This window comes from Ursus americanus, chromosome 29 (assembly GCF_024610735.1).
Source record: "Ursus americanus isolate L20-20 chromosome 29, mUrsAme1.1.p, whole genome shotgun sequence".
In the NCBI taxonomy this organism is placed as follows: domain Eukaryota; kingdom Metazoa; phylum Chordata; class Mammalia; order Carnivora; family Ursidae; genus Ursus; species Ursus americanus.
Window position 1 is genome coordinate 24,891,464 of NC_142155.1, and position 17,080 is coordinate 24,908,543.

The 17,080-nt window shown below is 42.7% G+C and overlaps 1 protein-coding gene across 1 annotated transcript; it reads left to right on the forward strand.

Annotated features, from left to right (window-relative positions):
* Positions 1–49: 49 nt before the first annotated feature.
* MCM3 (minichromosome maintenance complex component 3) lies at positions 50–17,066 on the forward strand. The gene is made up of 17 exons (XM_045802291.2): positions 50–244; positions 1,285–1,397; positions 1,798–2,006; positions 2,461–2,591; positions 4,561–4,799; positions 5,271–5,379; positions 6,457–6,610; positions 6,959–7,090; positions 7,666–7,874; positions 9,741–9,915; positions 10,262–10,388; positions 11,158–11,308; positions 13,470–13,610; positions 14,721–14,824; positions 15,615–15,700; positions 16,133–16,202; positions 16,336–17,066. The coding sequence occupies exons 1-17, from the start codon at positions 167–169 to the stop codon at positions 16,532–16,534; spliced, it is 2,427 nt and encodes an 808-aa protein (XP_045658247.1). The 5' UTR covers positions 50–166; the 3' UTR covers positions 16,535–17,066.
* Positions 17,067–17,080: the final 14 nt, after the last annotated feature.

A 17,080-nucleotide genomic window follows, 5' to 3' on the forward strand; every position in this document is an offset into this window, starting at 1 on the left:
CGTAAGAGGAATCGGCCAATCAGAATCTGTATATTCTTCCGGAAAACCCCGCCCCTTCTCGACGTAGCCTTTGGTGGCGGGAAACGTTCGGAAGTTTTCGCGCCGAGGCGGGGTCATCTGAAGACCCTCCGCGCGGAACTGGAGGCAGCGGTCCCTGCCGGCGAGCATGGCGGGGACAGTGGTATTGGACGACGTAGAGCTGCGAGAGGCGCAGAGAGATTACCTGGACTTCTTGGATGACGAGGTGAGGGAGGCGCGGGGCCCCGAGACTGGCGCTTGGAGCCCCTGGGGACGCTGACAGGCCGAGGGAGGCCGCGGCAGAAGCTGCTCCACGCGGGCTGTTGCGGCCGGGCCGGCGCCCTCAGGAGGCTTCCATCCCCGATCTCGTAACGTTTTTCGCGGTGGAGTCCTCAGTTGGTTGGTCTCCTGTACGTGCAGCCTTGAGAGAGCAATCCTGTGGCTCTCCTCAGGGCAAATGATGGCGGGGTCTCGCGAAAGGCGACGGGTTTCTTTTAAGCGCACACAAAATGGCACAGCTCCCTTTGACCTTTCGGAAATAACTCCCGGCTCTCTGAATTTGGAGGGAGTGTGGAGATCCTGAAAGAATGCTGTAGAAAGGTAGTGACCCGCTGCCTTATAAACCTGCAAGTTGTAAGGACTGACTTCTTACAGGGCGGAAAAGACTTCTTGACATGGTCGCACCTTTCGGTGCCAAAGCAGATGCAGAAGAGAAGTGTTTGCCATGCTGGGGGGGGGGGTTGTATGCCACTCAAGATCGGAAGCCATAGAATATGGGTAAAGCATCTTAAAGGCTCGATAATGCTGGGTCTGTAAACAAATAGTAAAGCTCCCTCTTCCTTTAGGTCCGGTTTTGAGAGAACTCTTTCCCTATTATACAGCTGATCGAGAAATACGATATTTTAATTCCCTATGTAATTCTTAAATGAAGTCATTTTAATATGCTAATTGACGTTTTGACAAGATTTTTATGTGTCCTTTTAGACTTTCTATGAGCTTATTTTAATTCCCCATTAGAAGTTGAGAAATGACTGCATACAGAAAAGCTGCAGATGATAATAGAAATAATAGCATGGATGTTGAAGAGATCATTATAACTCCTTAGAGTGTATTTGGAGTCTCAGGCTAGTGAGTGAAAATGTGGAGAAATTGGAGGTCAGTTCTGCTGCAGAGATTGATTTATCTTGCTGTGAGAACTGCCTCTGTTTAAATAACAGTCCTATTTTGAGTTTGTGGCTGTTGTGATATGTGGTGGTTATTTTGCAGGAAGACCAAGGAATTTATCAGAGCAAAGTTCGGGAGCTGATCAGTGACAACCAACACCGATTGATTGTCAATGTGAATGACCTGCGCAGGAAAAATGAGAAGAGGGCTAACCGGTAAGTGGTAAGGGTTCCCAAGAGGATATCCTGGCTCTGAGTGACAGTGGCTCCCCTTTCTCTTCCCCAGATTGGAACAGGCTTCCCAGGAGAGGACCTGGATGAAATGTTTTTGACCCTCATTGCCTCACTCTCTTCTGTGTTTTTTTCTTCTTCCCAAAGTAGGTGGTGGGCATTTTCCTTTAAGAGCTCCTCCTTCCATGTTTAACTGAGTTACCATTTCTGCATCTTTGAGAAGTTGAATTCAAGTTAGCTGTCAGTTCTGATGTATTTTACTGAGTCTTCTAGGATAGCAGGAGAAAGCAGGCACTAGATTTTCACACCGCTTTTATTTTTGAGGGTCAATTTTTTCGAGTTTTTTTCTCTCTGCCTAATTATTCTCTCTCTTGCCCATGTACAGCCTCCTGAGCAATGCCTTTGAGGAGCTGGTTGCCTTCCAGCGGGCTTTAAAGGATTTTGTGGCCTCCATTGATGCTACCTATGCCAAGCAGTATGAGGAGTTCTACATAGGATTGGAGGGCAGCTTTGGCTCCAAGCATGTCTCTCCCCGGACTCTTACCTCCTGCTTCCTCAGCTGTGTAGTCTGCGTGGAGGGCATTGTCACTAAGTGTGAGTGGCTTCAAGTGGGGGCTAAGGGAGTGGAAGTGGGATAGACTTAAGAGGGGCTGGGGAAGCAGGAGAGGCTGAGTAGAGCTGGGTAGCATATAGCATTGAACTTAACAGGGTGAAGCTAGAAGGAGCTGTGGTGTGCACAATGATTGGGGGTCCAGAATGCTGAATTCTGCGGAGTGTAGGGGAGTCTTGGCTCTTGGAAATCTCCTCATTCTAACTCTGAACTCCTATTATTTCTTGGTCAGGATCGGTTGTACTTGAAGTTTTACATAGATATGTTGATGTTCTAAATATAAATATAAAAATGAGTAAATAACAAATATTATTGAAGTAGCTTAAACTAGTCAGAAGAACACAGTGTTTACAGTCATGATAGACTTGCCTGGGTCAGATTCCACCTCTGTCATTGTTTAGTTGCATGATTTTATATGCATATTTTTTCCATTGCCAGGCTCTCTAGTTCGTCCCAAAGTCGTCCGCAGTGTCCATTACTGCCCTGCTACCAAGAAGACTATAGAGCGACGTTATTCTGATCTCACCACCCTGGTGGCTTTTCCTTCCAGCTCTGTCTATCCCACCAAGGTGAGGGGAATGAATTAATTGGGCTTCTTGGGAGGTTGGAGTCAAAGATGTCTGTTTTAATGCAAATAATTGAGTGATATCTGAAGTCTTCTAAAATAAATCAGATGAAAAGTAAGGATTAATCTAAAGGAAAGATTGATTGCTAGCCAGAGTTTAATATGAACATCTTCAATCCTAATTTAAAAAAAAAAAAAAAATTCACTTTAGAAAATTTGGCAAATTATGGAAGGATTGAAAAAAGTCATTAATCTACATAGATTTTTTAGCAAAGTTATATATAACTTTATAATCTACTTAAAGTAATATGGGAGAATACTTATGCTATAATGTTACCATGAAATTTTCGCAAATATTTTACTTTGGGTTGGGAGGAGAATGGCATTGGAAATGGCTTCATACTTAGTGTTCAGATTGATCTGAACTGAGGACAATGTGAGGCTCTCTTAATGAGAGAAGATGATTAATGTTGGTTACTTGATGTCTGAATTCATTCTATCAAAGAGTACCCGCCCCTGCCATCAAATTTTAATTGAGAGCCACTGTATCCAAAGAATTATTAAGGAGGATACAGATATGAATGAGACCCAATTCTTATTTTCAACTCAATTGGTGCAGGAATCTTAACATAAAACAAGAATGAGTATCTTAGAATTATAACTGAGGCATACTTTAGAATCATTTAGTCTGTCTCCAGGTGAAATGCTGAGATTTGGAGAGGTTAAGTGGCTTGCACGCGGTCCCAGTTAGTGATGACCCCAAGGACTAGGACCCATGTCCTTTTGCTTTCAGGCCGGTTGCATTTTCTAAGTCATCCTGCTGTCTTCTTCATTAAGATCCCTCCTTCTAAAATGTCTTCAGTAATTGCTCAGGGAATACTCTTGTGCTGATTACCAGGGCCAAGCTTTGCTCAAAACCTGAAATACATTGGATTCCTGGAGGTCATCTAGTATGGTGCTGAAGAATATGACTTTGGAGTTACACTTGCCTCAAGTCCTGGCTCTGCAATTTCCTGTGTGACTTGGGGAGCTAATTTAACCTCTCCAGCCTCGGTTTCCTTATTTGTTTACACGTGAAAAATACCTGCTTTACTGAGTTGTTAGGGTGATTACCGGAGATCATCTCATAAGATAATAGCACAATACCTTGTACATAATAAGCATTCAGTAAACGGTAACTGTTGTGTTTTTAGAAAATTCAAATAGCAAGGAAGTAAAAGTTTAAAATGTTTTTACTAAAGTTTAGTATATATACAGGAAAGTTTATGTAAGTATGCAGCTTACTGAAATTTCACAAGCTGAAAATACCTGTAAAATGAGCATCCAAACCAGGAAACAGAACCTTCCTAGCACTCAGAAGTATTTGAGGGCCCACACTCTCCAAGGTTAATCCTATCCTGATATCTAGCAACACAGAGTACTTCTGCCTGTTTTTATATTTTGTCTAAATACTCCTGTGTTGGGCTTCCTTTGTTCAACAGATGTTTTTGAGATTCATCCGTGTTGTGTATAGGTATATTTTATGTATTTTCATCGCTGTATAGTGTTTGCTTGGGTGGATATACCACATTTATTTAATCATTCTGTTGATGGCATTTGGCTATTTTCTAATTTTGGCTATTGGGAGTAATGCTGCTGTGAACATTGTAGTATGTGGCTTTGGATGAATGTTTCTGTTGGGTATTACCTAGGAGTGGAAATACTGTTTCATAGTACAGGGGAAATAAGTATCTTAATTTAGATATTAACATAGCCATGGTTCCATCAGACTATAGTTGTCCCTTTCATTAGATGATTGTTACTAGAACAGATGGGAATGGAAAAATTAGAGAAGACATTTGGCTTTTTTTGTTCTTAGATACTAAAATCTCATGAGGTCATTTCCAGATTATATTTCTTTCCTACAAAAAAATGAGTGCGGCATTTCTAAGACCAGGACGAGATAACAATGCTTTTCTGTGTGTCTTTTTCAGGATGAGGAAAACAATCCCCTCGAGACCGAATATGGCCTTTCTGTCTACAAGGACCACCAGACCATCACCATCCAGGAGATGCCAGAGAAGGCCCCAGCTGGCCAACTTCCCCGCTCTGTGGATGTCATTCTGGATGATGACTTGGTAGATAAAGTGAAGCCTGGTGACCGAGTCCAGGTGGTGGGGACCTACCGTTGCCTTCCGGGAAAGAAGGGAGGCTACACCTCAGGGACCTTCAGGTAAAGAGGCAGTTGTGAGGTATTTGGCATGCTGCTGGTAGCTTGCATTTCTGGTAGTATTCTTGCTCTAGTTTGACATATTCTGGAGAATACATCAGACAGGTGGAGCAGTCTAGCTGCCTGGGAGATGGGATACCTCTTTTCTATCAGATAAAACTGGTAATACTATCTTATGCTAAAAGTGGGAGTTACTGGTAACATGGTTATAGCCTCATGACTTACGTGAGTTTCTCACGTATTCCCACCTCCTTCTCATCCACACTTTGGTCTGAAGAAAGATCTGTGGGGCAGCAGAGGATAGATTCCTGAGGTGAAGAATCATCAGCCTATTTGTGTCATAGACTAAGAGAAAATCAGTTGTTGATTTCAGAACAACTTATCTTTTTTTCTTTATTGTTTTTGATTTGCTGTTGGCTCTGATGCTAGAAATTGAAAACCACGGGCTGCTTCTTATTCCCCTCTTTGTCCCAGGACTATCCTGATTGCCTGTAATGTGAAGCAAATGAGCAAGGACGTTCAGCCTTCGTTCTCTGCTGAGGATATAGCCAAGATCAAGAAGTTCAGTAAAACTCGTTCCAAGGTCTGAGCATCTTTTAGGGATTTAAGGGTGGGGATGGATTTATTAGGGTTGAGTTTCGCATGGGCCACCTTTCATCTTTGTATTGGATCATGAGGAGGGTTAAGGTTTTGTCTCTATAGGATGTGGTGTTAGCTTTTAGTTTTGACCCAGTCAGCAAGTAAAAGGGTGATTTTGCTGTTTAATATTTCTGTTTTGTTACCTGCTAGGCTGCTATATGAACCTAATACAAGTACTAGAATAAGAGAATATCAATGTACCAATAAGTCTATATGGAAGACAGTAGTGATGCATTGTTATTTAAGTTTAAAATAGGTTATTTTTGTTTTAGTTCTCTAATTTGGTTTTCTTTTTAAAGACAGAATGTCCACAGGTAAAATTGAAGAAAATACAGTTGACCTTGAACAACATGAGTTTGAACTGTGTGGGTTTGCTTGCTTGTGGGTTTTTTTCTGATAAATACAGTACAGTACTATAAATGTGTTTTTCTTCCTAATGATTTTCTTTATGACATTTTCCTTTCTCTAGCTTACTTATTTTATGAATACATCATATAGTACGTATCATAAAAATGTGTCAATTGACTGTTTTTATGTTACTGGTAAGGCGAGGTCAGCAGTAGGGTATTAGTAAAATTTTTAGGGGATCAAAAGTTTTACATGTATTTTCAACTGTACAGGGGGTTGGCACCCCTAACTTCTGCATTGTTGAAGGGTCATCTGTATATGCCTGTGTGATAAAGGTTACTGAAAAAACAAACCCAAACCAAACCAAAGCAAAAGGTTACTGGAATCACAACAAACATTTTTATTAAACCTAAAGTGTTTTGAACCTGGAAATACTTTTTTCTTAAAGATTAAACCTCTAAGCAGGTTTTGGAATCCAGGCTTTCTCTTTATCTGTTCTGACAGTGGTCTGATCAGTGTGATTTGTCTTAAGAAAAGCTTTTACAGTTAGAAATAGTATCTACATTTATGGAGTTCTTCAAGCATTTTTATAGGCTGAAGTATAAAGCAGAGCTCAGCAAAACCCCATTGAATCTCACTAGGCTTTTCACGCTTTTGGTTATTCCTCCTGTAGGATATCTTTGACCAGCTGGCCAGGTCGTTGGCCCCTAGCATCCATGGGCATGACTATGTTAAGAAGGCAATTCTCTGCTTGCTCTTGGGAGGGGTGGAACGAGACCTTGAAAATGGCAGCCACATCCGTGGGGACATCAATATTCTCCTGATCGGTATGGCATTGGGGATTTGTATCAGACTCTTGGTCTTCGCTTGTTGGAGTATGCTTGTGGGAATCTATAATCTATATGATTGTGTATTCTCTACCTGGTGTATTTTAGTTCCATCAAAAGGCAAAAGACTAAAATGAATCTTTTCTTACTGTTCTCATTTTTGTGTTTCCTGATTTATGTCTAAAATAAATTCTTCCGTGAACGGTAAAGGGAAAGTGAAAGGAATATTATTTACAACCAATTACTGTAAATTTCTGTTATGCTAAGAGCTGTGCTAGAAAAGTAGAACTTCCTGGGGTAGGGGGAAGATTTTCCTAGGAAGTCACCACTGTCCCCACCCAATTACAGGGGACCCATCGGTTGCCAAGTCTCAGCTTCTACGCTATGTTCTGTGCACTGCTCCCCGGGCTATACCCACCACTGGCCGGGGTTCCTCTGGAGTGGGTCTGACGGCTGCTGTCACCACAGACCAGGAAACCGGTAAGGGTATAAGAAGAGTCTTTAGCAAAGGTCCTGCAGTGAGATCAAGCATAGTTTCTTTGAGTTTGCTCTCGGGATGCTTGTATTGGGAAGATACACTAGAAAGGTTAGTTTGAGCTGGGTTGTAGAGGACTGAGTATCCTTTGGCAATAGGAGGTAAATTATTTAAGTCTTTGGGTGGTCCTCTATGGATAAGAATGTCTCCTAGAAGACAGTTTTTGAAGGAGAAAGCTTTATAAATTGGAAGGGAAATAAAAATGAAGATTGTGCTATTTTATAAATTAGAGGAAGGGATATGAAGACCAGTGAAAAGAGAGCAGAGATCTAGTTGGGTAATTGAAGATGAAGATAGAGAATCCATGAAAGAAGTTTGTTGGAGGCTGGCTGCTTAGGGATCATTCAGATTGAAGCTAAAAAGGTTGACCTGTGAGGGTTTTTCTCTGTCTCTAAGAACTGACCGCTCCTCACTATATTCTCATGAGCGACATTGAGTGCTTAGGAAGGAGATTGAAATCTTTCCCCTCGTCTTCTACAACCTGGATAGTAAAATGTATCTTTACCTCCTCATTTCCCAGGGGAGCGCCGTCTGGAAGCAGGGGCCATGGTCCTTGCTGACCGAGGTGTGGTTTGCATCGATGAATTTGACAAGATGTCCGACATGGACCGCACAGCCATCCACGAAGTGATGGAGCAGGGTCGAGTCACCATCGCCAAGGCTGGCATCCATGCTCGGCTGAATGCCCGCTGCAGTGTTTTGGCAGCTGCCAACCCTGTCTATGGCAGGGTGAGTGGAATCAGGCACTTTCCAGTTGGCCTCACCTTTGTTTAGTTTTGCTGAATAGCTGGGCCATGAAGTTGATTCTTGGTATCCCAGAGGAATACTAGGCCAAAGACTAAAGTTAAGCTCAGCCATCATTTTGCTGTTGTCCTTGATTTAGTGCAATGGTTCCTCACCTTTTCATCTACATCAGAAACCCCTGGAAAATTATTTGTTTCAAGTAATTAAAAATACAAAGAAGAAAACCAAAGTGACCTGCGGTCTCACAACCCAGTAACCTGTATTACTGTTACAATAAAAGTACCACATGCAGATGGTAGGATGTATAAACAGAACAGAGAGTGCAGTATGGACATTAAAAGCCTTTCTTTTCTCTCCTGTCCGTTTTCCAAGAGATAACCACTAACAACTCTTGAGTGTTTGGGGAGACAAAAACTTAAGCGTGTACCAACAACTATACTGGCTCCTTGTTACCAAATTAGTCTGTTTATCTTTGTATTTTACTATGATGATGATGATGTGCTAAGGTGTATTTTTTATATTTATCCAGCTTGGGTTTGCCGAATTTTGCCTTTATTTTTTTCTTTTTTTGGGGGGTGGCAGCTGTCTTATATTCCATTGTATGGATTTATAGTAATTTGCTTAGTCTCCATTTGATGGGCATTTGGCATTTTCCCTTTTCCCTCTTGCGATTATGAAATGAAGTCGTAGTGAATATCCCTTTATGTGTATTTTGTTACACATATCTGTATGATAAATACCTCATAACGGAATCACTGGATTAAAGAGTTATATGCATTTTCATTTTGGTAGAGATTGCCAAATTGCTCTCTTTAAAGATTGTACCATAACAATACTGTTAACTAAGACTTACAAATACTTTGCTTTTATCTTCACAATAACCTCATGGGTAAGTAGTTATTATCCTTGTCTTACAGGTGAGAAAATAGAGGTGTAAAAAATTAAGTAACTTACTCAGGAGTCACAAGCTAGAAAATGGCAGAGTCAAGATTTGAACCCAGAGCCCATACTGTGCTCTGGCAATTTATAATTCCACAGTGTATGGGGTTACCTGTTTTGGTGGAGTTTTTTAAACATGCAGGTGCCTGGCCCCCAGTTCAGGGTTTCTGAATTCAAATCTTAGGGTTGGGGCTCTTGGTAGCTATGGTTTAGAAGGCTCCATAGGTTGCTGATAATGCATAGCTTGGGTTGAAAACCTTGATTTTTAGATTAATGGTAACATATGTTTATGTCGTTCTGAAGAATTATATTGGGAAATGTAGGGAGAAAATGGCAGGTCCTGAAATGGGAACGTGGTCAGAATCATTAGTGATATTACCCACAAGGTTGTTAGACCCTCTGACTGTGAAGTATCTACGGGTGGGTAGCCTTATAGGCCCCGAATTGAAAGATAAAAAAGTATAGAGGTCCTTGAGTCCCAGGGAAGATCTCCCTTGATCCTTAAAACATTATGATTTATAGATTATTGACCATTTTCATTGCGGTTTCACTTACTACCTTCTGAGTAGGGACTCCAAAGTTTCCAAGTGATTTTGGCTTAGCCAGCTTGTCAACTTTATAACAGGTAGGAGAGAAAGAATCATCTTTCAGGATTGGTCCTGCCCTGGGAATGGCGGGAGCAGAATAAAGCTTGGGAAGGAGGAAGCTGGTTTGAGACCTACAGTAAGCTTATTAGAGGCACATCAGCTAGGAGGTGGGGCTCTGAGTTTGCTCAGGTCTCCTGAGCTTCAGTGAGAGAAGGGTTGCAGGTGGAGGAACTGAATTAAGTACTTTAATAGCTTTAAATAGCCTCCTTGTCCTTTCTTCCCCATTGATGTTGCCTCCACTTTCCTTTTTCCTTCCGTTCCACAGTATGATCAGTATAAGACCCCCATGGAGAACATTGGACTGCAGGACTCACTGCTATCCCGGTTTGACTTACTCTTCATCATGCTGGATCAGATGGACCCTGAGCAGGATCGGGAGATCTCGGACCACGTCCTTAGGATGCACCGTTACAGGGCACCTGGGGAACAGGATGGCGATGGTGAGGCCATGGGAAGAGTCAGACTGACTAATGGAGGGGAACCTAAACAGATGCGGTTATCTCAGACCTGGCCCAGGTTGTGGTAGGTGTTTCCGTTTCTGGGTTGAAGTTGCAGGCGCCCTTGCCTGTGTGACCACTCCCTTCTTGCTCACTGGGAGTTATCCTAAGATGTGTCTTTTGTCCATTTCTGGGTGTAGGAACACCTTTGAGCATCTTCTGTGAGCCAGGTGGTTCCACCTTTCTTACTGTGGGCTCCACGTGTCTGTGTGTCTTTGCTTTGTTAGTCTTTTCTCTCTTCAGAAGAAGCAATTTCTTACTCTCCTTTCTCCCAACTTGGGTTTTCCAGCTATGCCTCTGGGTAGTGCCGTGGATAACCTGGCCACAGACGATCCCAATTTTAACCAGGAAGACCAGCAGGACACCCAGATTTATGAGAAGCATGACAACCTTCTGCATGGGACCAAGAAGAAAAAGTGAGTGTTCTTCATACTTCTCCCTTGAGTGAACCTGCGATTTCTGTCATATTAGCAAGTTTTCATGTGCTGCCCAGGCCAGATCATGCTTGGATTTGTAGCCATGTGGCCCTGTTTTCTTTTCTGGATCCTACACTTACATACCTCTTTTCCTGGCCTGTTGCCTTGTAAGTGTTTATGGTGATAGGCTTAGGTTCTAATCTTTCTAAAATGGAAGGCTTTGACAACATGCTCAACTGATGGTAGGTATATGATGTTATCCTCGTACATGAAGTACTGCACAAATCCTGTAGCCTTTTGTGGCAAGCTAACGTTGAAAGGACAGTAGATGGCAAGCCCTGGGTGCTGTGCAGGTGGAATTGGATAAAGGAGACTGGGGTTCAGGTGTTCAAAGCATGAAATGTGAAATCTTATACCTCTGTTTAGGGCTGTGGTGCAGTAGGAAGCATGTAGATTCAAACCTGTCATTTAAGAACATAGAATTTAGAGTCAGAAAAGTGAATTTAAGTCTTCCGTGAGCTGTAGTTTTTAACCTATTAAATAGGGCAAATAATACCTAAACTTTTACCTGTACTGTTTACCTCACAAATATCTAAGTAATAGCTACAGAATTCAATAAACATATATGAAAGGGTTTCGTACACATTCTATGTAAATGGGATTTATGATAGTGGATTCTAGATTGTATCTCTGAGGAGAGGCCAAGCCCCCACCCCAGTCAAGTGCCAGAGTGTGGCAGAGAAGAAGAATTCACTGTGTGTGCATCCAGGGAGAAGATGGTGAGTGCAGCGTTCATGAGGAAGTACATCCACGTGGCCAAAATCATCAAGCCCATCCTAACTCAGGAGTCAGCCGCTTACATTGCAGAAGAGTACTCGCGCCTGCGCAGCCAAGACAGCATGAGCTCGGACACTGCCAGGGTGAGTCCCCACAAGGAAGATGGACCTGGGAATTCCTGAAGTAGAAGGCTGGGCAGTCCCTGTTATCTGGGAGCTCTGAAAGCATTTTACTTAGTGATTACTTACCTTTTTCTGTCTGGTCTGAAGGGCTTCCTGTTCTACAATTCTAATAATTTCCTTTTACAAAAGGAAAATGAAGTGAGAACACCGGTATCTCATTAGTTCAGATGACATTGGCTTCCAGAAGTTATGATTCATTCTGCGAACATAAGGAGCCACTTTTGGGAACTGAACTGGTGTCTGTTCTTACATGCAGGGTTAAAATAGGAGGAACTATCCTCGGAGAACTCAGATCTGGAACTTAGGAGGTAGGAAGGTAGATGGAAAGATCATATATGCATATTTATAAGTAACTACCACAGTATAGTACTTAAAAGGGAATGAATGTGAAAGATGATTGGAGTGAGTATAGATGAAGAAGTTACTAGTTTTTCCTTTAGACTTTATAGAAGGGGTATGAATTTGAGGGAAGAGAGTGTGGTATTTGAGCTGAATTTTGACAAATGATTAGTGGGATACCAATAATTGTTATCCAAAGCTATTTCAAGAAATCTGCCTGTGAATTTATCTAAACTTTTTGGGGCAGTAGAGTTTATACAGGATTTCATGGCAGAAAGACCTAAGTCCAAGACTGTTATGTGCTATAGACATAGAGTCTTGGATTTAGAGCCTATTCCAGCCTCACACCCAGATAGGCATTCCATCTTCTGAAACTTCTGCATTCTTCCTTGACACCTCCAGTGGCAACATGCCTGTTGAAATGTTAGAATATTTTTCTATTTATTGGGCTTAAACTTGCTTCCTCATGACTTAGACCTATGGGTCTTAATTTTGTTTTCTGGGGATTGTGTATGACTTGTCTTCTTCAGATTAAGCAGCCCCTTTTCTTTTTAATTATTTCCTTCAAGTGAACATATTCCAGTGTGTCATAAACCTTCTCATTGAACAAAACACCATTTTAGTTGTGGTCTTAGTGGGTCTGGTAAATCTCTCAATTTGGATTCTGTAGTTATGCTAATGTAAGCTAGGATTTCTCTTGCTTTTTAGGTTATCCAAGAATTGGAGCTTATAATGGAGTGTGTAATCTCCACCCTCTGATAGCTTCTAAATCATTAAAAGATTTGGTGAATTTATTTAAAAGTGAATACATTTGTTTTTGAACATGGGGTGAAGTATTGTTTATACTGTTCCATGGGGTATAAATAATACCCCATCCCATGATAATTTGGGAAACGTGAACGTAGAAGTGACCAGGTCAAGGATCATACAATGGGAGATGTGGGGGTGTGACAGAAAGAACTAGCCCTCTGTTCTAAATCCAGGTCTTCAGCTAATTTTTGGGTCTTGCACTAATCTCTTCCCATCTCAGCTCATAGTTTTTTTATCCATAAAATGAGAAGGTTGGGTAATGTCAGGGATGCTTAACTAGGCGGGCATATCATAATCACCAGAAACTTAAAAAGAATGCATGTCCAGTCCTAAACATAGATATTCTGACTCATTAGGTCAGAGATGCCATTCTCTGCCAATAGCATTTTAAAAAGATAGGAGTATGTACAACTCACCCCCCCCCCCCCGCCCCATGAGAACCACTTGATGAGAACATGCCAGAATTCTGTTCCTCCTTTGGACTTGAATTTACCCAACTTTAAACATTTGTCCTCGGATGACCTCTTTCATACCCCTCCTTTAGTGTGACCTTGCCTAAGTTACTTGAAGCCCTGACCTCATCTGTAAAACTTGGAGAAGTTAATGAGAGTGTTAGACGATGCAGTTGATATAAAAGCAAAGTTCCTGGAGCATTGCAGGTCGGCAGTGAAGGATTATTTTTCCTCCTTCACTATTGTAGTCTTTCTAGCCTTTTTTCTTCCCACCTCTTAGGTGCCTCATTTTCTTCTTCCCTGTTCACCTACCCCTTTCTCCCTCAACATTCATATTTCCTTGGCTATTTTTAATTTTCTGAATTTTATGTGGCGTTTATACAGAATACAGAGCTCTGAATCCTTTCCTTTTACTTCCTACAGTCATTCTAGTAGTATCTTTATCCTTTTCTGTACTGTAGGAATGATGGACATGCCTAAGGAATTCTGGACAAGTAATCCTCCCTTGTGCTCTTCCCCAGACATCCCCAGTTACAGCCCGGACACTGGAAACTCTGATTCGATTGGCCACAGCCCATGCCAAGGCCCGCATGAGCAAGACCGTGGACCTGCAGGACGCAGAGGAAGCTGTGGAGCTGGTCCAGTACGCTTACTTCAAGAAGGTGAGGGTTCACATGTTTCGGCCTGAGAGCTCCTCCTGAGTAAGTGTTGGTGCTTGGGCTGCCCAGTCCTCCATGTTGACACGTGCATTTAAGTCATTAGTGGAAAGTAGCATTTAGCTGGGAAGCTTTAAAATACTGATGCCAGAACCCCTAGAGGCCCCAGAGATTCTGGTTTCATTGAAGTGCTGTACCATCAATCGACTGCTTCTCTGCCTTTTCATACTTCCTTAGTCTCTTAAAAAAGTAGAGGTTTCCAAAGGATTAACAGTGGTGATCTTCCTCTTCCCTCTATACCTTTTCCCTTGCCAGTCTCTTCAGGTATCCCATTGGCGTCTCAAAAACTTGCATCAGAAGTTGAATTCTCAACCTTGGGCCTGTCATTCTTTCTCTGTGTCTGCTTTTAACATTGTGTTTCTGTCATTGTAAGACACCGAGCCTTGAAGCCTTCACTATCTTTTCCTTGTTGCCCACCCCCTCTCCAGTTGAGTGAATTGTAGCCCTCTGGGGTTTAGTTGTGGGTCTGATAGGCTTTTCTTTGCTTACTCTTTTTGCTAGGGTAGGAGTTGTCATTAAGTTAAATTAACCACCTGATCTATAAAGAAATGAATTGTTTTCCACTTAACCATTATGGCTGGACTTCTTTTTATTCATTTCTTTGTTCCTTAAATACTCATTAAGTATCTACTATGTCAAAGGAATTGAACATACCTGTCAGCATTTTTTTTTAAGTCTTATTTATTTTAGAGAGAGCACGGGAGGAGGGGCAGAGGGACAGGCAGAGAAAATCTCAAGCAGACTCCCTGCTGAACGAGGAGCCCGATGTGGGGCTCGGTCCCATGATCCTAAGATCATGACTTGAACTGACACCAAGAGTTGGACACTTAACTGACTGAGGCACTCAGGCATCCCACCTCTCAGCATTTTTAAGATAGGTAGCAGCCTATTCTTCTTCCCCTGGTTCTAGGAGTCGGGGATGAAAGAGGCTCAGTCATTAGACCTATGGAAGTTATTTCTGCTGATGGTATAGAAGGGACTCTTACTCAGAGTTCTTCATTCAGTTTCCCAGCATCAGTGACCCTTCCCACCCACCCATGCTTGGCTTGGTCTTAGGTTCTAGAGAAGGAGAAGAAACGAAAGAAGCGAAATGAGGATGAATCAGAGACAGAGGATGAAGAGGAGAAAAGCCAGGAGGACCAAGAGCAGAAGAGCAAGAGGTAAGGCAGAGCAAAGAGAAAGGAGACAAAGACGTGAGTTGGGGCTGGGGAGAGGGGAGGGAGGTGGATCAGTACTGCTGGTTGCCATCAAGTTTTTTTGGGGAAAGGGTGCCTAAATCTGTAGGGTTGGCGGCTAAAGACAACCTAGGCAAGGTAGAGAGCTTAGCCAGCCACTCTATTCTTTCGTATGATGCCTTTTTTTTTTTTTTTTAAAGATTTATTTATTTATTTTAGAGAGAGAAAGACAGACTGTCTGCGTGCACGGCAGGGGGTGGGTGGGGGAAGAGAGAGACACTTCAGTAGACTTCCATGCTGAGCATGGAGCCTGTTGTAGGGCTCGATCCCCTAACCCTGAGATCAGGACCCTGAGATCACGACCTGAGTGGAAACCAAGAGTTGGACGCCTAACCGACTGCGCCACTCAGGCACCCCTGGTAGGATGCTTTTGACCTCTTCCCTGCTAAAGAAACGCTAAGTAGCAGGAGCACACTAACTCAAACAGGTTTTTGAGTGTATCTTCCAGAATCCTTTCCTCATGGTAACTTTTCCCTTTCATGCCTGTGACTGAATGTCTAAGGTGGTTGATAGAGAAAAAGAGCATTGGGAAGCAGGACCTGTTTGTGTTCTAGTCCAGAGACTTTTGGTCTCTTTCAGGAAAAAGTGACAATTTGTACAGGCCTGGGCCTAGCATTTTCCTTTGATTGTAGATCGTTCTAGTTCTTTTTCTCTGGTCAGAGGCACAGGATGGTTTTCTCCAAAGCCTTTCTCTTAACTGCTACGGGTATTTTAGGAGGAGGACTCGTCACTCTGATGCCAAGGATGGGGGCTCCTATGACCCCTATGACTTCAGCGACACAGAGGAGGAAATGCCTCAAGGTGAGTGAATGTCTCCTATTGATAAAGAGGTGGTTCCTTTGGTAACTTTAGTTGCTCTGTGTACTACATTTTCTGGTGGGTTGCAGTTTGGTTCCCTGTGCTCAGGGCCCTGTGTTCAAGAGGTTTGTTCCAAGAGAACCTTGGGAAACCCAGTCAAAACTTTGGAAGCTGGGTTTTGCTCAGTTGTTTGCTTCCTTCCCGAGGAACTGTATTCTTTGCCACGCCCAGTGTAAGCATCTCAGATAATGTATGTTGAGGGTCTCTTGCCTGACTCAGTTTCTTTACCTTGGCTGGTTCCATAAGAATCTAGGAAGTGGGTGTTCAGTGGGCTCAGTGAGGTGGGGGGAGTGGAGAAGATTACCTCTCTGGTGTCTGTGGAAATGGCTTCACCGTGTTGTCTTCCCGTTATCTGCAACCATTTATCCTCCAAAGTGCACACTCCAAAGACAGCAGACTCACAGGAGACCAAGGAGTCCCAGAAGGTGGAATTGAGTGAATCCAGGTGAGCAGAAAGTGGCGCTCTATAATAGAATGTTGGGGGATGCCTATACTGTATTAATACTTACATAGATCTTGCCTGAGAGCTTTTGGGTTTGTTTACTTCTCTCTCACCTGTCTTTTCCTGACTTGGGCAGGTTGAAGGAATTCAAGGTGGCCCTCTTGGATGTGTTCCGGGAAGCTCATGCACAGTCCGTGGGCATGAATCGCCTCACAGAATCCATCAACCAGGACAGAGAAGAGCCCTTCTCTTCAGCAGAGATCCAGGCTGCGCTGAGCAAAATGCAGGACGATAACCAGGTCATGGTCTCCGAGGGCATCATCTTCCTCATCTGAGGAGAACTCATTTCTGAAGTTTGGGGCTCTCCCAAGAACATGTCTAACATATTTCCTCTCCCTGCTCCTGCCAGCCTTTGCCTTCATTTCCTGAATAACAGTGTTAATTGAACCGAAGTTGAGGGACATGTGACGACGCTGAGCTTTGGGAATGGGTAATGAAAGCTGGCGTGGGGTAAAGAAAAGAAAGTGGGCAAGGACTAAGACTGTTCTGTCTTCATTCATTCTCCTTATCTCCCATCCAGAACAAACCAAACCATTATTTGCGGCAAATAACATACAACTTCTGAGAATCTGGGGGGAGCACAGCTGGTTTCTGCTCATCCTTTCCTTGTTTGTTGGCTGTCTTTTCTCTCCTGAGTACATCAGTTTGGAATAGTCTTTGGGTTGTTCTGTGCTGGTAGAGTGAAGCTCTGAAGCAAGTCATGAAGGCCAAGAAAGCTTTCTTTTCTGTAGCACCAATTAAAACTAATACATACTTCTGACCTAAATATCTGAGACAATGAATAAACTTACCTATTTTTATATTATACACATGGCCTTAAT